This window comes from Tetrao urogallus, assembly GCF_951394365.1.
Source record: "Tetrao urogallus genome assembly, chromosome: 6".
Lineage (NCBI taxonomy): Eukaryota > Metazoa > Chordata > Aves > Galliformes > Phasianidae > Tetrao > Tetrao urogallus.
This window is the reverse complement of record NC_136819.1, coordinates 28227334-28254665: the sequence shown is the minus strand read 5'-3', so window position 1 is coordinate 28254665 and position 27332 is coordinate 28227334. Positions and strand designations below refer to the sequence as shown.

Below are 27332 nucleotides of genomic sequence, written 5' to 3'. Positions count from 1 at the left end.
CAAACAAGTGTGGTAAGAAATGCCTATTGCAGACTGTAATACAGACTTGCAATCTATTCCTTTTCTTGCTCTTCTTTTCTCATTAAAGGATAGACCTCTCTCATCTTGTTCCCTCTTTCAAGTATTTTGGTGCATGATTTTGTTGTGTTTTTTTTTTTTTTTTAATGTGAAAACTTTAGTGCTGTGTATCCCTATGCTTGTAACCATAGCTCTACTGTTTGCTTTATGAATTATTTGTTTGAACTTGCTTTGAACAAACCTGTCAGCAAGTTTCCTTTGTTCATGTTAGTTCATCTCCACAATCCCTTTTGGAGCCAGAAAAACTAAAACCCAACAGGAATGAGGTGGATCTGTGAAGAATGTCTCTTTCTTTTTTCTATTTGGGAGAAAATGAGTTGTGTTGGAAGGCTTTGTGTATCTAACAAACTGTTTTGCATTTATCCTTTAGCTTACCTCCACAGTCTCCATCTAGACATTTATACATGTCATCTCTGTAATGAAGGCTATTTAAAAACATATTATTTAGAATTTTTTTCTGAACGCAATCCCTTCCTAGGGCAAACATAGCAGAAAACTGATGCCTTGATTGGTAGAGTGTCTGTGCATTTCTCTCTGTTTACATATAGTATTGTGGCTGAAATCCTGTCCTGCTGATGTGACTGGGAATTTTGTCACCAGGATTTCATTGGTAATTTATGACATCTTGTGCTGTGTTCTTATGAGTGTGAACAAAACATTTGTGCTTTGTGCTGCCTTCTGAAAAACTGGCAAGGAGAAAGCAGAGCTCAGCCTCTTAAGTAACCCTGTGATTTTTGTGGAATGGATGATAGGATTATATGTATATACTTTTTCTTTTCCCTTCATATTTAGGAAGGCTGCTGAAAACCTAGGCAAGATGCCCTAACTGTCACAGTGCTGGTGGCTTTTTGGAACTGTGCATCTCCTTGGTGAAATAAATTTGAGTGGTGAAAAATGCACCTGCTTGTGCTTCTAGGCAATGAGGAGTGGCTAGGGCATCACACTGCCCAAAGAAGTGAATGGGGCTCAACAGCCATAGCAGGGAGAGGCTCTCAGGAATGCTCTTGGCTGTGTGGAGGAAACAACACCTGACTGCAGGCCTCCTGAGAACCTGCTGCAAATGACATTTAGGCAAAAACTCCCTAGTGGAGTAAGCGGAGAAAAATGTCAGACTTACTGTTTAATAAATGAACACAAAAATATCAGCTCTCAAAATCTGCCTGATCAGACCTATCATTTAGCCAACCCAAAAAACAGCTGTGGGCCAAGATTTCTGTGTAGCTATGTTTTTGCTGACCACAAACATTCAAAAGTAACAAGATTAGAGCTGTTTATATTGGATGGGAATTGATGCAGTAATGGGTTTTAAAGATCCTCACAGGTCATATGGCAATCACTGAGGTTTTTTGGATGCAGTTTGCACCCGCAGAATGAGGCAAGTGGCCATATGAGAGACTGTGGGGCTTGGTGTATGGGGGAGCTGTGGGTTTCCATGAATTATAGCTTGGTCATAACCTGTCCAGAGTATTTTGAGACTCAGATGTATGTATTTTTATGGTACCTGCTTCTGAGGCTCAACTCTTTCTTATATACACAACTCTTTCCTGGTTGACAGTGATTAAAAAGCAGGCTGCAGAGGAAACTGCTATTCATAATGTGATGGAAGTCTAGAGTGACAGAGGCCTGGATGTGTAACACAGTTTTTTTCATATTTGAGAGGCATATTCAAGCCCACTGCATGATTTTTTCATTGGTATTCACCATCCTTGATTAAATTTGCTGTTGGGGAGATAAATTAGTTTTTGCAAATGGAGACCCAAGCAGGAGCAGAGCATGGCTGTGAGGGTCTTGTCAGCTCAGATTGATTGCTGAGCCCTGGAATTGGGGTAATGCAGTAACTGAAAAATTAATCAATCAATTAAATCGGATTTCTTCTGGCTTCTAAACAAAATGTCAATGACCTGAAACTCTCAAATCTTCACTGACAGAGAATGAGTTTTTCCATTATTAGAAGACTATTGCATGCTACAGAGCTGAATATATGGCAGGGAATGCATTTGAGTGAACTGCCTTGTGCAGGAGGACTAATTTTGTAATAAATCATGGGTGCATATACACTGTATCCGTTGTCACTTTAGAAAGAGCATTAGAACGGGTCCCTGAGGACAGGTCTTACATTCGAACCTGCAGTATATGAGTCTTTGCCTTGTGAGCTGAAGGTCATTTGTAAACTTCCCTAACAAACCAGGCCAGGATTCAACAGTGGTATGCAATGTTATACCAGGTGACTCTGTAAAACACCAGTTGTGTTGTTTGTTTATGGACAAGTTGCATTTTAATATTGGGCTTGGCCAGCTCCCAACCATCAGGTCCTGCCAAGAGCCTTTCTGTGTGATGCTCAAAAGCTAATATGAGGAGCATTATGGTAAATTACTCAATTCCTCAAGGTCGTGTCCTACCCACATGTTATTTCCTGGGAAGATGAGCCCCATGCAGTTTCTAATTGAATGGAATGGGGCTGAGGGCCAGCCTACGGGACCAGGTCGGTACCCCAGCCAGGAGAGCTGCTCCATGAGGCCAGATTCCAGCTGGCTGAGCCCACGAGACTGCAGCTATCTCAGAAGCTGTATATCACAAGGTCTCTTTCAGAGCTGGCTTAAAGTGGGGAGGGGAGAGAGTTGATTCTGAACTGGATAATGTTCAGAACTGTGAATGAACAAGATCCACCAACAGAAATGCGGTAGGAGAAGTTTCTGTCTCCTGCTGTGGGGCTGGGTATCACAGTGTCCCCTTGTCTTCCTGTCTCAGTTGTACATGATGCAGCACTTCTCCAGAGTGTGAATACTGGCCAGTTGCAAAGCCGCTCTATTTTATTCTTAATCTTCCATTTTTAAAGCTGTGACTCTTGAGGATGAATGATTAAAGAAGTACTTCAACTTTCTTTCTCTAGCCTTAGCAAAAAGCTCTTTCATCATGATCTTGAAGGTTAAGAAAATGAGCCCCAAGCTTAATATAATTAAATCTTTTAATGCTTTGGGTGAGCAGTGCTGACTGACTTCTGCTCATTTCTTAAGTAATTAGTTCACTGCTGTCTGCATTAGCAAGAAGCACGCAGCAACTGCAGGAGTTGAGACGAGGATGTTTGGGGGAAGCAATATTGTTTGCTTAATTGTTGAAGCTTTCTGATGTTTATTTATTTATTTTTTATAGTTAAATCCTTGGTTTTGCTACTGTTGAGGAAACTTCTTCACAGCTTTTCAGAAAAATAGTATGTAAATGTAGGCTATCTTCTTAAATGTTGTCCATATTCTGTGCTGTATGTTCTCTGTGGAAGGCTAGGGGCTACTGTAGTTTCATTTCCCCTCTGTCTTGAGGTATGCGGTGATTTAAAAATATAGTATCCTGACTTCATTTGGGGGAGGTTAGTTTTTGTTACCATTTCAACTGCCTACTCTCAGCCTCCTGTTCTCCATGCCACTTGACTTCTGCCTTCTGTTTGCTTGGGGAATAACACAGCACTGCCCCTCACTGCCAGCTTAGCAGATCTGAAGTTGCTTTCTCCACTATGAAAATATCAGTGGCTGCATCTGTCACTTTAGACAGCTGTGGTTCACTGGGAGAAAAAGGCTCAAGTAGGTCACTTGAGTTCAGAGGGAATAGATTAGTGCAGCAGCACAGGAGGCACACACGTCTGTGAAGACAGCATAGATGGGGGAGTGGGCATAGGGAAACAATTTGTTTGGCTGAAGCATTTAATGAAGACCTGGTCCACACCCACTTGAACTGACTTACTGATGTTGTAGGTGCTAGCAGGTAACCAAGAGGGCATTAAATATGTCTTGATGTAAAGTGAGGTGCTATAAATATGAGTTCAAGTACTGAGTATCCTCAGTACATCTAACACTTAAACAAATAACAAAACACTGCTACTTCTTGTTTTAATCATTCAAAATTATTTGGACACCGTGAAGTTCTGAAGGTGTTTATATGTCTACAGAGACAGGGATGCTTTTGGGGAAGAACAAATGCAACAACCTCTAGTACCTTTTTTTTTTTACAAACCACATATGAAATGCAAAGCAGCACTCCTGTATACAACAAGAAACCTAGATGGCTTTTGCTAGGGAGGTGATGCTGAACAGATGTCAGAAAGCAGACGGCTTCATATCTGTGTGGCCATTAATTTTCTGTAGAGAAACTTCATTCCCTGAAGTACCCATCCCCAGTCACCCACTGGGACCTCTGACAGTACTGTTGTTCTGGTAGGGGTGCCAGCATCAACTGCCTAGTCCTTTATGTATTCATAGTGTGCTGTCATGTCTGTCTTCTCCCTGATGCCAGATGTTATCATAGATATTTATGGATGGAGATAGGTGCAATTGGGCAACAAGAGCTGTTTTCTGGGAAAAACAACTTCAGAAACCTCGCTCTCCCCTCTCCTGCTGGTTCCTAGTCATTTTGAAGACTTTCCCCTCACTCACTTTTTCAGGGTTTTCTTCATATTGTTGTTTTCTCAGAGAGAAATGTAGAAGAGTGAAGAATTTCTGTCAGCTAATACAGTGGTGTTCATGTTACAATAGAATTAACCAAATAGGGAAAAATATGCCTCTACTCCAGGGAATGAGATGAAGATTAAGTGAATACTAAGCCAGATGTATGTGTGTCTGGACATGTGGGTGTTTATATAAATTCAATGTATGTAAATGCCATAAATATATTAAAACTAAACATTGTCGCATAATTTTTTAAGTTTTGCATAATGGACATCTGTGTGCATTAGGCTTCAAACTCAGAGAAGAAGTAGGCGCTGGCAACTGCTTCACGTCATCTGGGGCCTGGATTTCTATGGTTCCGAGCAGCTTTATTTCCTCAGAGCTTTTTTGGAAGGGAGTGCCCTCAGGCATCTTTGTTTGAAGTGCTTTTGGCTTCCACTGTTGCTTTACATAACACTAAAAACAAAAAACTCGAAGGATGCCCCAAGACATCAACTCCCCTCTCTCCAATTATGGGCGATATATTCTTGCTTCTGGTTAGCTGGGCCAGAAGGTTTTGCAGGATCCAGACTATGCTAACTTCTTCAAGACCTGTTCAAGAATTACATAGCTGGGTCAAAGATGTATGTGCTTTATAGGGTCACTTCCTATTAAATGTAGGGAAAAATCTGTCTTGGTTAGCAGGAGAGCATAATTGTCAGTATCATGCACTTGTCATGTGAGGGTAAAATAAGTTCCATCTTCTAAGGTTTCCATTTTACAGTGAGTATACATCAGGCAGGGCAAATGCAAACTGTGGACTGTATCCAGAAGTAAAGCCATGGTGTTGTGATTTATGTGTGGACTCTTAATTTACATGGGGATGGAGTGAGTTTAGGTCATACTGAGGTCAGTCTCTGCATGTGAAAATGATTTGTTTATGTGCAATGCTGAGCTCATAACCAGCATGGCATTATGTACCTTGCACTCTTTTGGCTGCTGTCTGCAAAATGAATGTAGACTGTCTGCTTCAGTGCTGTTATTTGTGTGCTGCATTACTTCTGGTGGTCAGCTAGGTGCTATCCTATGCTGCTTTGAATACCTGTTGGGACCTAGGCAAAGTGATCAAGGTGTTCTTTCTGGAAACATTTCACTCTCCTGAAGATAAGGACGTGCAAGGTCAAAATAAAGTATCATAAGAATGTTCCTCTACAGAGTCACTAACAAGATGTCTAATAGGATCATTAGGTAGAGGTCACGTAGCTGCCTCAAAAGCAAGGTTGTCAGTTCTTAGACATGAAAGCAAAGACTGTGGTAGGATGAACCATGGCAAGTCTGTTTGAAATGTAGCAGTCAGTCCTTGTCTATCGACCCATTGCTGTGACCTGCAGGTCAGCATCATCCCCTTTCTAAATCCTTTACACCAGAAATGTAGAACATCCAGCTGCTTGTGACAAACACCATGTGAGGATGTGATGATCGCTACTTCCAGACTGAAGGTAGTGCCATGGAAAACACTGTGCCATCTTGTGCCTCTCTTGGAGGGAGCTATGAGAGTGGTGTCCAGAAAGTCATGGGTGTGGGGAGAAGGTCACTGTGGAAACCAAACACCCAAAAATATTTATTTCTCCTTTCTGGCCTCTTACAGGATTTCAACCTGTTCAAGCCAGATGCTTGAGGATGCTTTCCATATCAACAGTTTAATGTTTGGTGAAGCTGAGGGAAGGAAAGAAAAACAAGTCAGAAATGCTGGATAGACTCCTGTGACTTTCTGGCTATGACAGCAGAGACAGAAATTCTCAGAGCTAAAACAAGAGTAGAGCAGAGAAGGGCCTCTGTGTGTGCAAAAGGAATAAATACCAGGGAGCAGTGGAAAACAATAGGGAGATGCAGAGGCATCTTGAGCAAATTGCAGCACTGAAAAGGAGGCCTCAGCAGACTTTCTATGCTTCTTACTTACACTGTCCCTTGGATTAGAGTCATAAGAGGCTACAGCTCTGTTTGTCACAGTACTGAAGAACACCTGTGAGCTGGCAGCTGCAGCTTATTGGCCATAGCTTCTTTAGAGTAGGCAATGAAAATAGGTTCTGGTGGGGACCCATCGCCAATCCTCCAGCATAGTTTGGAAAAGGTAGCAGAACTCAAGATAGTCCAGAGCTGATGCCAGTAGAAAATCTCTCGTGACCAGTTTTCTGGTGTGGGAGCTAATCAGTTCAAATTGCTTTACTTCTTCTACTGTGTTACTCCTGTTTGTGCAATATGTGAACAAAACATTCAAATCAATTTCTTTGCTCCTCTGTCAGCACTTGTACTTCTCAAGCAAACAAACAAACAAAAAAGAGGATGGTTCTATTTAATTGTGGTCACTTCTCTTACAGAACTTCTGTTATGAAACGTTAAGAGCGTGCTTCCTAAACCACATTAAAATGCTTTACACAGTTAGACAAGGCATGAATAAAATAGGCCATACTGCTGCTAGGCACAGCCTTTTTACGTATTCTGTGCAATTTTTTGGGGAAGTATATGAGTTATTCCATGAGGCATAACAGCCATGTGAATGCTGGGATTCATAAACCCCCTCAGGGAATGTGACACCCCCTCTGAAACAGCTGCCTCTGGCAATTGACATTTGAGACATCTTGTAGATTCAGCCCATCAACAGGAGCCTGCTCCCTGGCAAGTACTCCCAGATCTCCTGGGAATTTCTTGGGATCTGCTGCAGCTTTCTGAACACTGTGTCATTCAGAGTCCATGTGTAGCATCTCCAAGTGCTGCTGCACTCCTCAGCAGCCTGGTTGCTGGTAGCAGTGCTGTGCTGCTCTGAGGCTTAGCATCAGGTCACGGGAGCTGAGTACGGAGCTAGAGGAGTGAGTTCATTCAGGAAAATCTTAGTTGTGGATACCAGTGGCTCCACAGTGGTTTACAGAGGTGACTTGCTCTGAGTGGAGGTGATGTGCTCAGCCAGCCAGCTGGTAACTAAATCCTAAGAGTAGAAGCTAGCACTGAACCAGTTCAGAGGGGAACACTTCTGCTGAAGGGGTTTCGGCCTGAAAGGATGGTGGAAGGGAGGTGTAGGCTGTGTGATAGATCACCCTAAAGCCCATTTAGGTACAACCCTATGCCATGGGCAGGGACACCTTCCTCTGGATCAGGTTGCCCAGATCTCCATCCAACCTGGTCTTGAATGCTTTCATGGATGGGGCATCCTCAGCTTTTCTGGGCAGCTGTGCCAAAGCCTCACAATGTCTTCTGAATATCTAATCTGACTTGTACCCTCTTTTAGTTTAAAGGCATTACCCCTTGTCCTGTCACTATGCTCCCTGATAAAGAGCATCTCCCATCTTTTCTGTAGGTCTCCTTTAAATGCTGGAAAGCTGCTGTGATTTCTCCCTGGGGCCTTTTGTTCTCTAGACTAAATAATCCCAGAAAGATGTGTAAGCTGCAAAGTACACATCCTGTTGTATAATACTGCTGTTAGGCTAACTTCAGAGTAACTGTAAAATGATGAATTATAGTGACTTTTGAGAGGTTTGCAGACCTTACTCTGGATGAGTAATGATTCCTCTTGGCCTGTGGAATATGGTTATCCTTTTTGAATTTGGCAAACCCTACTGTTGCAAAATAATAATAAAAATTAAAAAAAAATAAATAATAATCTTGGGACCCTGAGCTCCCAAATTGCTCTAGTTTTAGTGGCTATTTTCTCAGTATTGGAATTGGTGTGTTTGTATCCAGAGGCAGATAACAACAATATACATGGGTGAATGTCTTGCTGTCTTAGGACTTACAGGCCTACACGTGTATCACTATGCTAGTTGAGAAATTAAGTCCTCAAATTGTCACAGACATGCATGGCATTAATTCCTTTCCCTTAATACCCTGCTTATGGTATTATTTTCACTGCTTAAACAGTTGCTGGTCCCTTCAACTGTCTCAAAATACAGATAACGATGTGCTTTCAACATCAGGAGAGCAACTAGGTCCATTCTGTCACTGACAGGAAAAAGTGTATGTACGAAAGAGAAGCACTGAAATGAGACTAGAATGTTTACACTGTTTCCTGAAATGTTGGTATGTGAGTTGTGTTGGAGGTCACAGCGGTGTTTGGGTCAAACCTTGGTTTGTGCAAGCTACTTTGCTAATCCCTAGTCTAGACACTCAGTTTTCCAGTGCCTGTTAATCTTCTGCATTAATGTAGTGATATTTTTTTTTGGTCTGTCACACAGTGTCAGAAGGAACTGGGCACTCCTGCTCCTGTAACTCCCATTTGTAGTTTCAGCCTCACGCATGGGGATCTGGGGTGTGTAGCCGTATAGCTTGTGGCAATGAGCTGTCCCATTGATTCTGTAAAAGCCTTGAGTTAGCACTCAGCTGTACATAGCGTGCCTTTAACATACCTAAAGCTCGTGTATGATTACATCAACTTTTTCCTGAAGTGAGAGAAGTTAATGCGAAGGGAGAGAAAGCAGGGGAGTTGATGTCAGTCTGCCCACCTCAAAGGAATTTGTGAAGGGCTGTCTACTATTTCATGGAGAACCTGTGCTGTTCCTGTTAAGTGAGTTTTGAATTAGTAGTGATAAATGTTCTGCAGTCAAGCATCTATATTCTAGGGAAGGAAAGCAAGTCAGTCCTCTAGTGATAAGCTTTATATTCACTTTGCTAGGCTTTTTTGTAACTGTCTGGACTCAACTCCAGGGCAGTGTTTGCTGTCCTCTCCTCATTAAACTTAGTTTTTGTATTCTGCATAATGAGTTGTAATTTCTGAAGAACTCTCACTTCCTCTTATTTCCTCTGTGTTTTGTCCCGCTGAACTGTAGAGGTTTGCCTTTACTGAATTTTATGTATTGTTTTCAGACAAACATAAGTTGAGATAATTTTCAGTTCTAATCTGGCTCCCCAGTGTGTCTGATGTTTTTGCTGGATTTTCCTTGAGTTTGATAAAGCTATTTGGTTCTTTGACCCAAGCCAGTTATGAACAAACCCCTGATACCTGTGCACACCATTGCTCCCCTGCTCTGGCAATGAATAGCTGGCAATTCAGCTCTGATGATGACTTCCATCAAGGCTGCTATTTCTCTAGCTTGCTAATGTTATCTTATAGGACTGTATAAAAATCCTTACCAAAGTCACGATACGTCATATCCACTGCTTATTCACACTCATAAGACTGATTACTCCATTTCAGGAGAAAATAAGATTGGTCTGACATGATGTGGTCCTGCCAAATCTCAGTCTGCTGCTATTTGTCACCCTTTTATCTTCTTGGTGCCTGCGGATCAGCTGTTTGATTACTTGTTGTGGTGTCTTTCTCAGCATTGAAGCTAAACTGTTCAAGTTATTATGCCCTAAATGTCCCTTCTTTCCTGTTTAAGGACAGTATGAAGAGGTACCAGTCAAAATAAAGATGGGAGGTTTTCTTAACCAACACCTGATTCCCAGCACCCTAGCACTCACACATCAAATTTAGGTAGAAGTAATGTCAGAACTATGCTAGCTAGATGAATTACCTGTAATAGTTCAAGTGTCAATGTGTCATTGCCCTAAGGGCACCGATGGACCTGCTTGTGCCACCCATGGGACAATAGCACAGTATGGCCATGGCCTATGCCCAAGGGAGGTGCCTGGGGAGCCCTCCCAGTGCTGTGAAAAAATGGCTTGCAGCTGTGCCAGCATTTTGTGTGACATTCGTGGCAATAGAAACCAAACCCAGCTGTTGCTTTTCCAGGGCCTGGGGTGACAGAAGTAAGTAGAAAGGTCCAGTGAGTGACCGCAAAAATATTTAAAGGAGCATGGTTAGCTTGGCTTTTGCTTCACATCAGTGTTGTTTACTAGGTTGGGAAGTAGAATTGGAAGCTTTGTTTGACATAACTTATAGCATAAATTAAAAGACGATAACATTTCAGCTTTTAAAGGAGCCAATCTTCCTGCTTGTGCTGAAGATAAAACCTGAAGGAAGAGTCCAAGAGGCAGGGGCCAGCACCTCCAGTGAGGTGCCTGCAACAGTGGAAGAGAGGGTTGTCTGCTAAAGCATGCCTGAACCAAAACCAGAGTAAATCCATATGCAGCAGCTTGATTGTGCAGTGACTGAGTATGTTGCTTGGTACTGAAAGTAATGCAGCTTTATTTCCTGTGCCAAGACATTTTCTTTATTCTTTTACGATAAGAATGGGAAATCTGAGCATCAAGTTGACCTCGGGTATAGTAGGCATAATTTTATAGGACTTCTATCATTTTTTCCCCCTCACTTTATTCATCTTCTCTCCAAACCGAATAATCTTAACCTTTAGCTTCTCTTCATCCCCTAATAATTTATTTCCAGAGTCTGGCTTGACAAAAATCTGTGCTGTGGCCACAAGTGCTGAGCTGTCACTGATTTTTTGTATAACAGCATTCATGATAATTTGTTTTCTCCATCCTGTCCTTAGTCTGCTCTTGTTGTCCTATCTTCCACCTCTGCTGACTGACTGCTGAGGTTTTGCTCAGCTGTCCATGGAATTTCTCAGATCTGTAACACGAGTGGTCACGGTCAGTTTGCAGTTCATCAGTGTGCACGAATAGTTGAATTTGTTTCTTCTAATGTGCATTACCTTGCATTTGCCTACACTGAATTCCATTTACTGTCATCTTATTCCACTGTCCATGTCTCTTAGGGTTGTCTGAACTGCAGAACAGCCCTCAGAGATGAGTGCAGAGACGTTTTTACCTCAAAACACTCTGCTGCTTCGGGAATTTGCCATGTGCGGGGTCTCTTGAGTTGTCACCAACCCTATTAAGATGGATTAAGTGAACTGCTGCCTGATACTGATGACCAGCCCATGGTCTCTTGTCCTCTAACTGTCTTAAAAGTAGTCATATAGCAGAGGAAGAAGCATGATCAAATCTAATATTAGAGGATATCCAAACTGTTTTAAATAGGGGGATTGTATAAGAACTACTGAGTCATGGCCTGAACTTCTGATTGATCACCTGAGGTGAGCAAAGAGTCAGCCAGAGGAGCACAGCTGAAGGCAATTCACCTGTGCTGCAGGAAGGGATGGAGCCTGGCTCCACCTCTCCTAGACCCATTTAAGAGCTGACTGCCAGGGGGGAAGGATCTCTTCTGGAGACCTGCTCTGCTGGAGTTTTGTAAGTGAGCTTAGGATATGGGTAAGCTTTCTATCTATTCTCTCTTTTTTATCATAATCTGCTTTGCCTAACTCTCTTGTTTATTTTGTAATTATAGCATCTTAATATTCATTGATTATACAGGGATCTTGAGATCTGGAGATTTTCTTGCCACTTTCTATGAGTTGCAGATATGTCAGAATCTGTCTATTCCAGCAGTTTTAGGGAGGTCCAGCATACCTTCGTACAAGGCTGGAAGCATTTTATGGCTTTTTCATGATTCCATCTTTCAAACTGCTACCATAGACAGTTTGTTAAACAACTTTTTTGCTGTGCGAATTATCCTAGTTTCCCTACCAGTGGCTGTAGTGAATGGTCCTCAAGTGCTGGCATTGCGTGGACTCAATGACCCAAGAAGGGCAAGTTAAGCCTTTAGAGAGCGGAGAGGGGATAACCCAGTTGTTTTAGCTTGTGTGTAGGACTGGGGATGGTCATATGCAGTTTTCGGTTTTATTTTGGAGTTCTGTGAAACTGGGTGGTGAGGCACAGAGGGGAACCTGCTGAATCAGCTGTGACAGTGTTTGTATGCAGTAGTGATTGACGAAAAGCTGAAAATATTTTTCCTCGAAATACTGTTTTAGCTGCATTGGCTGGAGCTGCTCTTAAACCTGTGCTGTCTGCAAGAGCTTCCAAATGCCTACAGTCTCACATGTTCTGTGTAACAAGTGCTGCAGAGAATTTGGCTCTGCCTGGGCTATCAGAAAAGCAGCTTTCAACCCAAGCTACTCAACCAAGCTACCTCAAAGGGTAGCAAGGCCTGCAATTTTCCTTGGAGAAGGCAATTGTAACATTACATCCATAAGGTTTCTTTCTTTCTTTTCCAAGCTCTTGCCTGTCCTGCCTTTCTCCATACCATACCCGCCTCCAGATGTGTCACAAATGACCTCCCTTCCCTTAGTGTATACATCTGAATGTGTTACCAGTGTTGAAACATCAATCAGCTGCTCTCCCTGATGCTTATCTCTTTTCTAGGTGACGAGGGCTCCCCAGGGAGAGAAGAACAACAGGAGGGCTTTTGATGAGAAAGCTTATCTGTCCTCAAAGCTGCTGAAGGCTGGAGAAGACCCCTACCGCCAGCATGCTTTTAATCAGCTAGAGAGTGACAAACTCAGCAGCGACCGGCCCATACGGGACACCAGGCACTACAGGTACTGTGCAGCCCTTGCTCCAAGCCATGGCTGCTGCTTGCTGTGGGGAGTCCAGAGACTTTCTGTGTTCTGCCCTGTTAACAGAAGATGGTTTTAGCTTTTCTTCTCTAAGGTCTGTCACTTTGTTTCATGGTTAATCTGGAAAGGTCTCAAATGCATGGGAGACCCCTGGCTAATTCAGTCCTAGTTTGTTGCTTTTCTAGCATATCTTCTCCCAGGTCTAAACTCCATCCTATTACTTCAGCATTTGAGTTTCAGAATAGCTCCTCTATTGTAGCTTAAATTGCTTGACTGGAAGCTGTTTTTTGCATAAAATCCCCCACTCTCAGGATTTCTCAGTGAGCCTCTGTCCTATCTGCAAGGTACTCAGCTGTTGTAGCATTGCTTTACTTTGGTGTTGCTCACCTGCTATGAACTGGCTGTGTAAATCTCGTTTAGTGTGTTCTGAGTGTTATGGTTTGGATGAACTCTGCTGAGGTGGGGATGAAAATAATGAGCTTTTCATGTTCAGACAGTGAATATTTCATGGCTTGCAGAGTGCTCCTTGTTCTGTCCTTGTTTCACTGGAGTGAATTTATTTTGCTGACTAAGCTAATCTGTAAATGACTACCAGAGCTCAGGTAATTATTTTGTTCTTTCTGTAGTACAGAAAGATAACACTACCTTGAAGATGATAGGTTTGATAGTAATAGAATATTGCAAAGCAGCCTACTTCAAAGAAGAAAAAATAGGAGCGAAGTAACCATGTCAGAAACACTGGTGTCTGTTTGAAACTTAGATGTAGTGTTGCAAAGCAATGCCTCTTAACTTCTGGGAAGAGGAAACCAGGCATCTAACTTGATTGAAACTGCAAAAGGGGTGTCAAGAGATGTGGAGCTCTGCGAGCCTGCCAGCACTGACAGCCCTCAGGGTGCTTAGTGAATGGAAGCGGCTGGGACCTTGGTTAGATGAAAGTCTTGTGCTTCTGTTCCCCAGTGTAGTATTCAGGATTGGCTTGCTGGTGACTCAGAGGCAGTGGTGCATGTCCTCTGTTACTGGCAGTCCCCCTGCCATGCAGAATTGCTGTTTGCTGTTAATCTGCTGTCATGTTCTGGCCTAAACCAGTACCCTTCAAAGATAAATTATTTATTTTGATCTGTGATCTGTAGTAGCATGCAGAGGATGCTTTTTGTGAGAAACCCTACTTGTGTGCTTCAGTCTAAAGACATACATATACTGTTCTCTGGAAATGTATAGCTACTTCAGGCCTCAGCTTTGCAGAGATTGCCTATAGCAATGGGGACACCTTAAGCAGCATATAATCAAGGCAGATAGATCTGTTATCGTGTTCCTACTATTTGCAGGGGGGTTGGTTTGAGAGTGAGATGTTGCTTTTGAGTACCATGTCATGTAGCAATATTGGAGTGGTTGCTGTGATGACAGCTTAACATAAGGACTTATTTCTGCTGGTACAAGTTAGATGTAGTTTGAGAAAGCCCTTCCTTCTGTCACAAATGGCTCTGGCTCAGTTCAAGGAGTCGGGGATGAATTGGTCACTGCTGTATTTTTCCTTAGGCACCAAAGCTCAGATAGGGCATATTTGAGTCTACCTCCTTCAAGCTAATTCTAACTGAAGATGTAGCTAGCTGGTTTTTGATCCAAAGCAAAGGCAGACCCAGCTTACAAGCACAAACTTCATATTTGTTCCCTGTGATGCTCTAATAATGCTGAGAACTTGGAAAGTCTGTCTCAAATAATGTGCACACCAATATCTTGTTTTTCTACTTGCTGGTGACTTCATGCATTTTACATTCATTAAACTATGGAGTCATTTTGAAACAATAATAAATGTGATATGTCTGGTCCTAAGCTTTTTATGAAAGTTTCCTTGTATGCTTGAAAATGATGGAAGAAGTCATTGTACCCTTAACAAATGCAATTTGTTACAATGAAAAATAACAATAGATTAGAATAGTTTTAAACTAGCAGAATTGAGCATGATGATAAAAATAGTTACAGTCCAATAATAGCCATAGAAGAATGGTAAGTAAATGTAGAAGTACAACAAGTGGCTGTAAGAAATGAATCGTATTCTGTCCAGTGATGTATTTAGTCTAAGCATGGCCTGGAGTAGTTAAAAGTAAAAATAAGCCACAATTCCATAGGAGCACATCAGTCCAAATCTGCCATTTCTAGCACTGCCAGAACTGGATCCAAGATTCATAGCCATGAGTTGTTCTCCAGAATGCTTGTTGTCCACAGGGTATAATCAGCCTTGGCGCAAGCTGATTCTTCATTCTGAGTATATGGATGAGTATACATAATATTACTAAGTGAAATGGGAAGAAGGGAAGAATTATTTTCTGTTGCTATCTGAGATATTAATGTTCAGAAGAAAAGCTGCGGAGCCCCAGTAGGCCCAAAGAGCTTGAACTGATGCCTGGATCTACCAGCTTTATGCATCCTTAGCATGTGCACGTGCTATCGTGCACATCCTATGCACGAAGGATCTGGAGTACATGAAACACAGGCAAATTCATGGGCTAGAATCCACAGTGTTGAGCATTTGTTCCCCAGGGAAGTCATGCATTCTCATCCATAATGCATGCAGCATTATGAGTTTAGGTACCAGAACCTCAAAGCTTTTGCCTTTTGGCAGGCACAGTCTGCTGTCCTTAGTACAGGGGCTGCTGAGGCTTTCCTTGCTGCAGCTCTGCTGCGCTGTTTCTGTTTTTAGCATGTATGTTCTCTTCTCCTCAGGGAGTTGTAAATGTGTTGCCCCAGCTGGTGGAAAGCGTTTGGCTCATGTTTCTCTTCTGTGTTGCAGGTGCACCTCTGTACACTATGATGCAGACCTGCCAGCTACCAGCCTCATCATCACCTTCCACAATGAGGCCCGCTCTGCGCTGCTCCGCACGGTGAGGAGGTGAGTTCAGCAAGAGGGGCTGGGCTCTGGGGGGGCACTGTTGCAGGAGTAGACATTTTCCAGTGGTTATGCAAGCAAGGTGGGTGGACCTCCCCTGTATGCTTAGTGATCTGTCCTAGACGTGGCCCACGAAGATGGGTCTGGGCTGGGGATTGGTGATGTGGGTGTTTCTTCAAAGTGTCTGCAGGTAGCTACTGCATAGTTCTTGTGATGGGATCGTTAGCAGCAGGAAAGGGGCTGCTGGACCTGCCTCCGCAGATGGGGAATGGTCAGTATTATCTTGGTTTGGAAGATTGAGGGACCAGAGGGGGAAAATGTGGGCTTCCGGATGCAGCTGAGGGGATGGGCCTGGGAGGGTGTATTTTAACAGAAATATGCAGCCAGTTTCCTCCTAGGGTACATGTTTCAGGAGGTGGGGTTATCCTGCTGAGAACAGGGTGAGCAGTCTTTCAAGCAGAAAGCTGATTAAAAGAAACATCTGAACCTAATGGCCCACCAGGTCTTCCCTGGGGCTTTTCACACAGACCCTGTTGTACGTACAGGACACCTGCTATCTTGTGCCAGTACCTCCTAATGTCTGAGTATCAGCAGTAGCCAAATCTATCAGGTAAATAGTGACATAGAGTCTTGTCCCCAAGCAGAAGAAAGCGTGCAATTATCTGTACCACAAAGCAGTGCTGCACTTTCCCCTCCTCATCATCCCTGTAGAATCTGGGGAGGTTCTTTTCCTTTTCCTTTCTACATTAAAAAAAAAAAAAAAATGCCCTTTGCCCTCGGAGTTATCAAGCCTTTGTTCAAATGGTCTCTGAAGCCTGCAAGCAAGTCCAGGAACAGCTTGTGAAGGCTGAAAGGAGATTGAATTGTTCAGGTAGAAGGTTGAATTCATGGTTTCACTAACAGGAATGTATTATTCATCATCATCACTTCTCCTGTCAGGTCCTGTGGGCTTAGAGAAATGTACGTTGTGAATAAATAACAGGCTTTCCCAAGTTGGCCTCATGGTTAGAAGGCTGCGTTTCAGTCTGCCGGGTTTGGTGCTGCTGTATTTTCAGAGTCCTGTATATATTGCATTAACACATTTTTGCCTTTTCTTATCATTCTCTTTTCATTTAAACCATAAAATTAACCCTACACAGCCACCGTTCAGAAAATGAGTAGTTTTGTTTGGAACTACAGTGCTGCTAGTAGGACAACAGCAGGAGATTTCTGCTGATTATATCATAGGTCAAACAATAAATCGTTAGGTGCTCAGAAACTGCGGTAGTGTGATCCTTAAGAAAATCTCAATGCAGCCAATCAAATAGAAGATGCTATGATGATAAAATGTAGAGAAGATGACATTCAAAACAGAAGTAACCCATAAAGATAGGAATTGATATCCAGATCCTCTGTGGGTTATATGTACTAAGGACCAGATGAATGTTGCCAATGCATAATGCCAGACTTGCTCAAAGCAGGATCAGCTCGAATAGGTTGCTGAGGTCTATGTCCAATTTGTTTTGAGTATCTCCAAGGATAGTGACTCTGCAACATCAAATGTCAGAAGTGTTCCGGATTTGTCCCTGTTTGGTGAGTGGTCCCAAAGGATGAATTCTTGGGTTGTACAGTATTTTCAGTGGCACACAGCCAGACATTGGCTAGGAGCCTTCACTTTTAAATCAGAGAAGGCTTGATAACCATAAACAGAGGAGATAATTTCAGATAAGAAAAAAGAAAAAAAAAAAAAGGTATCTGGACTGATGGGAGAGGGACAAATCAGCAGCGTAGAGAAGCTAGAATATTAGTAGAATATTGGCAATATTGAAATGGTGTCATGGGACAAAGTAAGGGCACTGACATTGAAAAAAGAAAGTTGTTAAAAAAGAATAAGGAGGGTGAGGTATCCTTGAGATGAGGGGAATAGTCTCTGTTTCTGCTGTAGAAGAAGGATTAGCACTGGGATTTTGGAAGCCTAGTAATACATTCTGTGCCTAAGAGTAATCAATTGTTGTGCCAGTCTGTTCACCTCTCTGAGGTGAAATAGTAGTCTGCTGTGTTCCTTGTTAAAAAGACAGGCAAGGCAAAGTACAAAGAAGATTAAGTACCTTTTCCGAGGATCCACAGCAAATTATTGCAGAGCTGAGAGCGGAACTAGGCATTGAACAATAAGTAGTGAACTCCTCAAGAATATTTCCTCTCTGCTGGGGGACAGAGTGAACAACTGAGGAAGAGAGAACAAAGTGTATTGCCTTTTCTCCAGTTCACAAGTTGAGTTGGAAGACCTGAAACTTGTGGAGAAAATGCGAGTATTGCTAATAGGGTAGCGAGAGAATGTGTAGAATACCATTTTACAGCAGTTATGCTGCAGGATGTGGCCAGTCAGGATTGTTAATGTTTTGTGTTAAGTCCGTGTGAACAAGAATTTCAGTGCAAGGCAACTTTGTCTGTAAAATATGCAGATAATAGCTATTCTGGGGAAAGGGGCAATCATAAATGCGAGAAGGAACATAGCCCCACCTTCCACCCCATTATGCAGTTCTGAAGTATCCAGAGGAGTATGAGCCAAGAGCAGCAAATAAGATTCAGCTTTGAAAAATGCAATGTCTGTCATCTTGGGATGTGTAAGCTCAAAATACAAATACTCTTGAGGTATATGAAGCAGTATAAATCTGAAATGGAGTAGAATGTGATACAGAGCAGCAGAGCAGAAATGTCCCACAGAGCAAAATCAGTGGAAAACTAAGGAAATTTGGGCTCTGTGTGCAAAGCCATTGGTGGTGCTAATTACCATACAGTAATTTCTCTCTCTTTAGCCTTAGTAGTCTATGCTTGGGAGTATGGTGTTGCTGCTGATGTGTTTCCTGTGTAAAAGAAACCAAAACAAAGAGGAAGCAAAATAAACAGAAAACAAAATGAATTGAACAAAATAAGATAACTCAAAATATTTAAGCAATGCTTTCTCTAAAATTGCTTGAAATCAGAAGAGCAAGCACCACTAAAATGCTAGAACCAGGAGGACAGAGATTGTCTCTGATTTTTTTTAAGGCTGAAGTTTGCAGAACTGTCCTCTTCACTGGTGTGCTCAAGTGTGAGCAATGTTCAGTATATGAGCCATCTTACTGAGGGCAATAAGGACCTGCCTGTGCATTTGTGGAAGGAGGCTTAAAGAGGGAATATGCTGTGTAGCTCTAGTAAAGCCAGAGGAGGAGCTTGAAGTTTATGGAAAATTAGTTCAATTATTTTAAAACAAATGAGAGGAATGAGGAGGTCAAAATGAAGATGCTGTAAGTCTAGAGTACTAGACTGTATTGATCTCTGTGAAGAGTGTAAACTCTTATCCTCCTTCCTTGTATGTGAAAGCCTGCGTCTTGTAAACACAAGCCTATTGCAGGCCACAGTGAGTACCAGCCCAAGGAAAAGTCTGTATTCTCAGCAAGTGACATGGCTTGAAAGAAAGACAAATAACAATCAAAAGAACGGAATAAAAAACCCAAACCAAAACAAGTCCAAAACATTGCCATAAAAGAGAATTGGTTTCTTCCCAAAAAGAGAATCATTGAGAAAAGACTGAGAGCGCTCCTAGCTGGGAAAAGTAACAGCTCTCTTTTTACTTCCTAGCAGCGATGAGCTTTGTCCGGAGTCTGGTGGACAGGAACAGCTTCCTGGTTGCTGCAGGGCTGTTAATGCTCTCCTCTTTGTCTTTTAGGAGGCAGAGAGCATGCTTCAGCATCCCTTCCTAGGTGCTTCCAGGCAGACCCTACAATCATCTTTCTAGCTATGGGGTCCTTCTCAGGTTTGATTGAGATGCTGTTGCTTTCTGGGATGTTTCTGCTTGCAGTTCAGCTTCCAATGGACCCTCATACAAAGACCTGTGTTACCTCTTTCCACATTACTGAGTTTGGTATTCCTGCTGTAATGCACGGCACAGCAGACTTGTGTCAGTATTACCATTATCATTATTATGGCAACTCGCAAAGACTGTCTTTTTCTTCTCTGGATCCCTGCAGCGTCCTGAACCGGACCCCTCCCAACCTCATCCAGGAAATTATTTTGGTAGATGACTTCAGCTCAGATCGTAAGTATGGACCTATTTCCCATTCATTTTTCCTTTCTCCTTCTGTTCTCCTTTTTGGTTGCTTTGTTTATTCCCTTCTTTCACAGAGATTCCATCATGTCTCTTTGCAAGGGAGAAGGAAAAGGGAGGTGGTATTTGTGTGCGTAGTTTACATGCATGGTAGAGGCCATGGCAGAGGTGGATGGTGAAATTAGGTATTAAAACCTGTGAGGGCTTCAGAGTCCTGTCTGGGTAAGGACTGAACTGCACCCAACTATTGAAGCTGGGTGTTTCTGAGTCCTAACTGTCTCACATTCAGCACCTGAAAATTCCAGTATCAGTGGCCGAAGCGTTCCAGATCAACACAAACTGGATCTCTGGTGCCAGTACTGCACAGGCTTCAGCTACAAACTGCCATTTAGGGTCTTAGGTAGAAGAATTTTTGCAAAGCCCCATCCTATGGTAGTTCTTATTTTTCTTGCTGGCAAACAGATATCGGTGGTTCTACAACTACTCTACTGAGGCCTCTGAACTTTAGTTCACCGCTTTAGTACCTGCTTGAGGACTGACACTTAGTTTTAACATCTGCCTCAGTTTCTGCAAAGATAAAGAATCCATCGATTCTTGCAAGTAGTGATAAGTTTCACTCCTACAGAGTAAGTGACTTGATATGGATTCTTGTATGTACTTGAAATTGTGGCTTAGCCAAGCTGAGTGATGCTTTCCCTTGTAGCAGATGTCCAGCAAAATCTTGGTAGGTTTTAATTAAGAACACCTGCCACTTCACTTGGATAGTGCAGCAGCTGCCAAAGTGCCCATACAAGAGCAGTATTTTAGATTGCATGCATGTATCCTTGAGAGCAGAAATGCTCTTGCAGGACCATGCCAGGAGATGCAATTTGGCTGATGGCCTTCATGTTCTCCCTGGAGCACGACATCTGTGGAAGGATGGCAGTGGGAAAGAGAGGATGTGAGACATAAAGAGGAACATGAAATATATGGAGGAATGGGATATTATAGTGGAGCAAGGGAAAACAGCATGTGCTAGAAAGTGTTGCTTCTGTGAATGGGAGTAGAGAGGTCTGTAGGCAGCCTAGCCTGTGACATCCTGCATGATGTGGTGCTCCTTCATATGGCTGGGCTGGACCCAGTAGCTGTTGCTCTTCATCGTGTTCCCTGAGCAAAGGAAATGAGGGATGGCACAAGCTCCTGGCAAGCTGCCAGCAAAGCCCTCAGTTAGACATCCGTGTGTTAGTGTAATGGTGCCTCCAGGGAAGCAGATCTACTCTCCGTGGCTTTTATTAAATAAAATCAAGCAGAAACCACCCTAAGAACAAATGTTGGGAAATGGCCAAATGAGCTGCTGAGGGCAAAGAAAATGGATGAAATCATTTTATATGACAGGATTCTCTTTTACTTGGCATTTCTGCAGTTTGCAGCTCTGGCTCCCTATAGTCTCTACATTTCATCAAAGCCATCCACTCAGTGCCATGTTACCAGCACATGCCCCATTATTCTTGTGAAGTGAGAAGTGCAAGAGAATGGAGGCCTGGATTACCAGAGTGTCAGGAGGCACAGGCTCAGCTGTCTGAGGTGGGCAGTGGGCAAGCAGTGTCTTTTGTGTACCCTTCAAACAGGAGGACTGTGGCCCTCAGGCTGATATTAAGTGAAAGCAGAAATTCCCCTCCCATGGAGGTACAAGAGAACGGTTAGTTGGAGCTCTCTACTGAAGCCAAATAATTCATGTGTATGTACCAAATGTTTTTTGCCTTCCTTAAGCTGAGGACTGTCAGCTCCTTACCAAGATCCCTAAAGTCAAGTGTCTACGAAACATCCGTCGAGAAGGTGAGTGTGGAAGCTTTACAGGTACAGAGATTTGCTGGATTTGCCCACATGGCTCTGTTTGCTTGCCAGCTGTGCACATGTTGTTTCTTACCATTATGGGTTGTTTTTTTTTTTTTTTTTTTATCAGTATAAGGGCTTGGTATCCTAATGTTGGAGGCTCTGTGAATAGAGAATAGAGAAACCCTGTGGGAAGGGCTGGAGGGGAAGGGAACTGTCATCAAGGCAGGAACCAGGTGAGGGTTCAGTGGCATGAACAGAAGTGGCATGTGAGATAATTCCTTGTGTGTTGGGAGGGCTCAGATTTGATGTTGCCCCAGGGGATGCCCTGCCAAAGCTGCTTTCTGCTCCTGACAGAGGTGTTGTATTGGAGAAGTGCCTGGTCTTCTCATGTAACATTTACAAGAAGTACTTTAGTTTTTGCAAGATGCTCAGCTGTTTACCTTTCTAACCTTTCTTCTCTTCTTCTGCATCCTTTCCCCCTTGCAGGGCTGATTCGTTCTCGGGTGCGAGGAGCTGAAATGGCCACTGCTGACATCCTCACCTTCTTAGACAGTCACTGTGAAGTCAACAGTGAGTGGCTGCAGCCCATGCTTCAGAGAGTGAAAGAGGTGAGCACCATCTCCCCTCTCTGAGCTGGACAGGGCTAGTGTGTCTGGGATTGATGAATCCCATGCTTTCAGGTGCCTTGAGCAGTGCCAGCAAGGACAGAGCCTTCTCAAGTAGCCTTTCTCAGGCAGATGGACGTACAGCCTGAGCTAGATGGGCAGCAGATCCCTGACGGACTTCTTGTGTTCTGCTGCCAACATAGCAGGGCAGCAGGTGCTGAGTGATGAGATGCAATGGTGAATAATTGAACCACCAACTTGTACCTCAGCTGTCCTGCAGTGTTGTGCTTCTTTTCTGCCTGTACATAGGATAGTGACCTCAGCACGCACTGGGCAACTTTTTCCATGGCTGCTGTCTCCCTTGTTGCTGGACCTTCCCCTCTGTCTTGTCACTGCCAAAACTTTCCTTCCACTAATGCTTCTGCTGAGCTGCCAACACAAACCACCTACAGGTAGGCAGCTTCCCAGCACAGAAGAGCTGCCTGTGCATGTGGGGATGTACCTTTGCTGGTTTAGTTCAGAAGGGATTGGTGTGAATCTGGACTGTCACCCTGGTTGCACTGTAGGGCTGGAGAGGAAAACATGGCTCTGCTAAAAGAGAAATGGGAGGGGTAAGGGGAGAAGCGTTAGCCCTGCTTGCAAGAAGACTTAGCTCTGCTTGCAAGGGGCTGGGATTGTTCCCCTCCTTTGAAATACAGGATTCTATGGAGTAATGGGCTCCAGAAAAAGGAGTTTGAGTCTTTTATGCTGACTCGTATCCATGTCTGGCTTAAACTGGAAGAAGGCAAAACTTCAGGAATGATGACTTAAAAGCTTCCACTTCTTAGTCCTGCTCAGTAAATCCTCTATCTCAGAAGCCCACATATATTTACTTCTGCCTTTTAAGTCAACATACAGCATGGGGTTCCTAAGCTGTGTGAGTGGTGTGCTGACAGAGTAGGTTTAAGGGCAGGGCTCAGGCCTTACTGATACACTCCTTGTGCAGTTGTCACTGTGTGAAGGGGAATATGCATGAACAAACGGCTTTTGCTAGTTGTGCCCTGCTGGCCAAGCAAAAGGAGCTACTGTAAGGCATAAAATGGATGTTTGGTAGGTAGGCTGTGAAGGCTGTCAAGTGATAGCAAGATACTGGCTTTGGCACTACCAGATCTCTGTTTCATCTGAGATTTCAACTTTCAAAAGACTTTCTTCAGTGCTGTGGTGGAAACTTCTTACAATCTCAAATTCTGTGTATTATAAGGATTGTACCCTTACAGCCAGTGAAGTGTCCTAATTCCTTAATATTAAGATATTGTATATTTTTCACTTTGCAATTGTTTCTGGTCTGATCACGAGTCAATTCAAGAATGGCTGAGCATCAGTATCATTTGTATATATTTGATATCTATCAGTATATATTTGATATCTATCAGTAGATATCAAAAACAAGCACAAAAACTTTGGGACAATGATTCATGTCCTGTATCTTGGGCAGGAAATTGAGCTGTTTCTTGGCAGCACTTCTGGGTATGTGGGTCTCTTGCCTCATTCTCTTTATCCATGGTGTACACTTGGCTAATATCCAACCTTCTCCATTTGAACATAGTGTACATCGATCACTGCTCAGCTGTCAAAACTATACTGGAAAAGCCAAATAAAAATTTGCATGCTACATGTGCAGCTTTTTTATGATCTCTGGCAGCTTTTCCAGACCCTTGAGAAATACCTGACTGCTTTTTTTCCCCCCTTTCTCTGTCCCTTTCAGGATTATACCCGAGTGGTGAGTCCAATCATTGATGTTATCAGCCTGGATAACTTTGCCTACCTGGCAGCATCAGCAGATCTGAGGGGAGGTGGGTATAATTAATGGCTTTTGTGATAGCTAGGCCTGAGGGATATTGCTTAAAAAAAAAAAAAAAAATAATTGATGTCTACTTCAGCTTTAAAAAAAAAAAAAAATAAAAAGAAAATGCTCCTCTTTCCTGATGGGTTTTGTCCTCCTTTTCCTGCAAATTCCTAAGTTGGATATTTTGCGGAGTTGAAATAAAGTCCAAATGTGGTTTTGTTCTTGAGCTCGCATCAACATCATGGTATTTTGCAGTTTAAGGGCTTAGCTAACAGATGAAGCATATCAGTGTATCCTCTGGCCACTTCACCTCCTGTCAGCAAGTGAACAGTAGAATTTTTGGGCTGTGGCATTCAGGCCAAACAGCCAGATGTGGAGCACCCTCCTGTACTTTCACATGTTCATAAACCAGGGAAATCAATCTTTACAGTTTACAGTAAAGGAAGAAGGGTGATAGCAAATAAAATAGGTGAAAGCCACTTCTACAAACCCTTCTCGCTTCTTATATTCCTTGTGGTCAATCTGGCATCTTGGGCTGTTCCTGTGTGATGTAATTTGCTCCTTGGGAAAGACCCACTAAAACAATGAAGAGGAGATTAAATTCTGCACATGTGCACAACATTGCCAGGCTTTGTCTGCTCTGTGTGATGTTGAAGTGCTATGGCAGTGCTGTGATTCTGCAACATCACATGGGCTGCTTGTGAATATGAACCTTTGCAATCCCTTGGAAGCTGCATATGCGTGCGTGCTACTGCAGATGAGGATTCAGAGGGCATCTGAACTTCTTTGTGTATGTTTTTGGACATGAGATCAATTCACCTCCTGGTAGTTATTCAGGTAGCACATACTCACTGCCTAGGGCTTGTCCTGCCTTCTCTGCTAGCTTTCCCAGGCAAGGATTGCTTTCAGCTTAGAGTTCAGAGACAAAGCTCCTACCTTGTGTGAGTCTCGTTTGCAAAGCACTGTATGTATGTTGGTGTCTGACACCCACTTCAGTTGCTTGCTTCTACTGCCAGGCCTCTCCTTAAAACCACCACTCTCCTAGCAGCTGAACCCTCTTATGGCTGTTCCTGTGGTTGCCTGTAGTGTGAGCTCCTGCTGTGGCTAGAGGAAATGTAGGTAGCTGCATTTCACTGCTGCACTGCTTGCTCACTGAAGGCTACTCACTCAGTGGCTAACCTCAACAGGATATAGTGCTAGTGTCTGTGATGTGCTCAGCTCTCCACCACAGACCAATTATAAATAAACAGTAGGCTTGGATGTTAAAATGGTAAGATGAACAGCAAGCCTTTGTTCCCAGAATACATTACGTCCCACAAAGTGCTGTGATTGAAGCCGAATAACTCTGGCAGACAGGGAAGTGTAAAACAGACTGGCCAAAATGCAACAACCCTAATTAGTACGTGTCACTCTGACAACACTCTCCTGAGCATGTGGAGTGGAACTGATCAGAGTCCTGTGCTGCTGAGGGATGAAGATACCAAGACAAAATTGGCAGCAACTTCTTGGCTACATTAAGATGAACTCTTCCCCTTCTGGCTAGACTGCGAGGGGTGTTGAGGAAGGAAAGTAGGTATTGCCTGTGATGTAAAGGTGGGAGCTGAAGCTGGTAGAAAGTCAAGAACAAAGCCTATCTGGTGTGTTTCTTTTCTTCTCAGGATTTGACTGGAGTCTTCACTTTAAGTGGGAGCAGATTCCTATAGAGCAGAAGATGTCCAGGACAGACCCAACTCAGTCTATAAGGTAGCTATCTCTGATGGACTGCGTGCAGACCTTCAAATGCCTTTACTGAGCCTTTGCCTTTATGGCAAGGAGTGCAAAGGGTTGTCTTGCTGGGGACAATGTTTCACTGTTTTTACTTGATAAAGGCAAACTTTTCATGTTCTTTCTAAAGAAATCTTGTAATGCAGCAATACCATAATTCTTCGAGTTTTGCTTCCTGAATACTATATGAATAGCAGCTATATAGTTTCACTGGCTTGTAGCTGTGCTATCCCAACAAGCCACCTCTTCCTGTTCTGTATTTGTTTTATGGTTTCCCGCAACACTCTGAATGCCTCCAGAAATCATTTTTAATTACCTCTGTCTTCTAGGTGAGAAACTAAGGAAAGAAGCAGCTAAACAATCACCTCAGGAAATGTTAAGCAGAGCTAGGAGCTTAATCTTGCCTATTAATTTGAGCACGGAATTAACCTTCTATCCTAAATAAGTGTGTCCGCACAAAAACAGATTGTGTTGGCTGCGGCGGTTATTGCCAGCCTTGCTGCTGTGTGTGTGGTTCTGAGGGATGTAGAGCATGAAAAATCCTGGTGTAAGAAGTCACAGTACTCAGCTCCCTGTTTGTAACAAAAGTGCCATTTTATTCCTTTATGTAATTTGTAAGTCTGTGTTTTGCACTCAAGAAGTATCCAGCACTACATACAGCAAAACCACTCACACCGTGTCTAGTTGGTGAACACAGCCATCAGACAATACCTCTGTCATTCCGGCACACTGTATGTATTTGTATAAATGCAAAAGGCACAGCATTATTTGTGTAGTGCTTGCAGTACAGTCTAATAAAGGATGGGGGAGGATCTCGTGAGGGGCATCTCAGCAAAGTAGGAACGTGATCAGCTGACTTCTGTTTTCTTGTTTTGAATGAGAGAGATGGTTAGTCAGGCCTGCACAAAATGTCCCCCCTCTAAAATGAAGATGGCAGTGATGGTGGTGCTGCATGCACATGAGTATGTGAGCTTATTTAATATGGGCTTGTGCTTTCTTTTCCAGAACCCCTGTCATAGCAGGAGGCATCTTTGTGATTAACAAATCCTGGTTTAACCACCTGGGAAAATATGATACTCAAATGGACATCTGGGGAGGAGAAAATTTTGGTAAGTTTAGAGTGTCTGGGGAATGACACACTAATGCAGGCCATTTCCCAGTATTCATCAGTTAGCAGAGCTCTTCTTCCAAGATCTGCATGTTGATAGAAGGTTACAGACATTGTCAGGCTATCACCACTTGGGTCAGAATTTCATGTCAGTTTTGCACAAGGTAAACAGAGGCCCTTTGATATCAGGGCTATCACTGTCTTATATGCATATGCAGCACTGTATGAGTGCTTCTACAGTACAAACAAGTTAAGAATAGTAATAAAAAGAACTCCTCTCCTAATGTTTAAATTGTTGCTTATTTTTGGAGAATATTCCTGCAGAGTCAGCCTCTGAGCTTTACCTGTGTAAAAGCTGAAAATCCCCAAAACAGTGGAAGAATTTAGGCTTTTCATTGCCTGCTGCTGCCCATCAGGAAGCCTAGCACTGTTTTTTGGTGCGTAT

The 27332-nt window shown here is 43.0% G+C and overlaps 1 protein-coding gene across 1 annotated transcript in view; it reads left to right on the top strand.

Annotated features, from left to right (window-relative positions):
• Nucleotides 1-27332, top strand: part of GALNT16 (polypeptide N-acetylgalactosaminyltransferase 16) — a gene marked incomplete at both ends in the record, with an annotated part of 59615 nt that overhangs the window by 17434 nt on the left and 14849 nt on the right. The window contains 8 exons of the mRNA XM_079536807.1: nt 12627-12802; nt 15609-15707; nt 19694-19761; nt 21520-21585; nt 22072-22193; nt 23935-24022; nt 25674-25758; nt 26785-26888. Coding sequence (XP_079392933.1) covers nt 12627-12802; nt 15609-15707; nt 19694-19761; nt 21520-21585; nt 22072-22193; nt 23935-24022; nt 25674-25758; nt 26785-26888 — 808 coding nt within the window. The remainder of the gene's footprint in view (nt 1-12626; nt 12803-15608; nt 15708-19693; nt 19762-21519; nt 21586-22071; nt 22194-23934; nt 24023-25673; nt 25759-26784; nt 26889-27332) is intronic.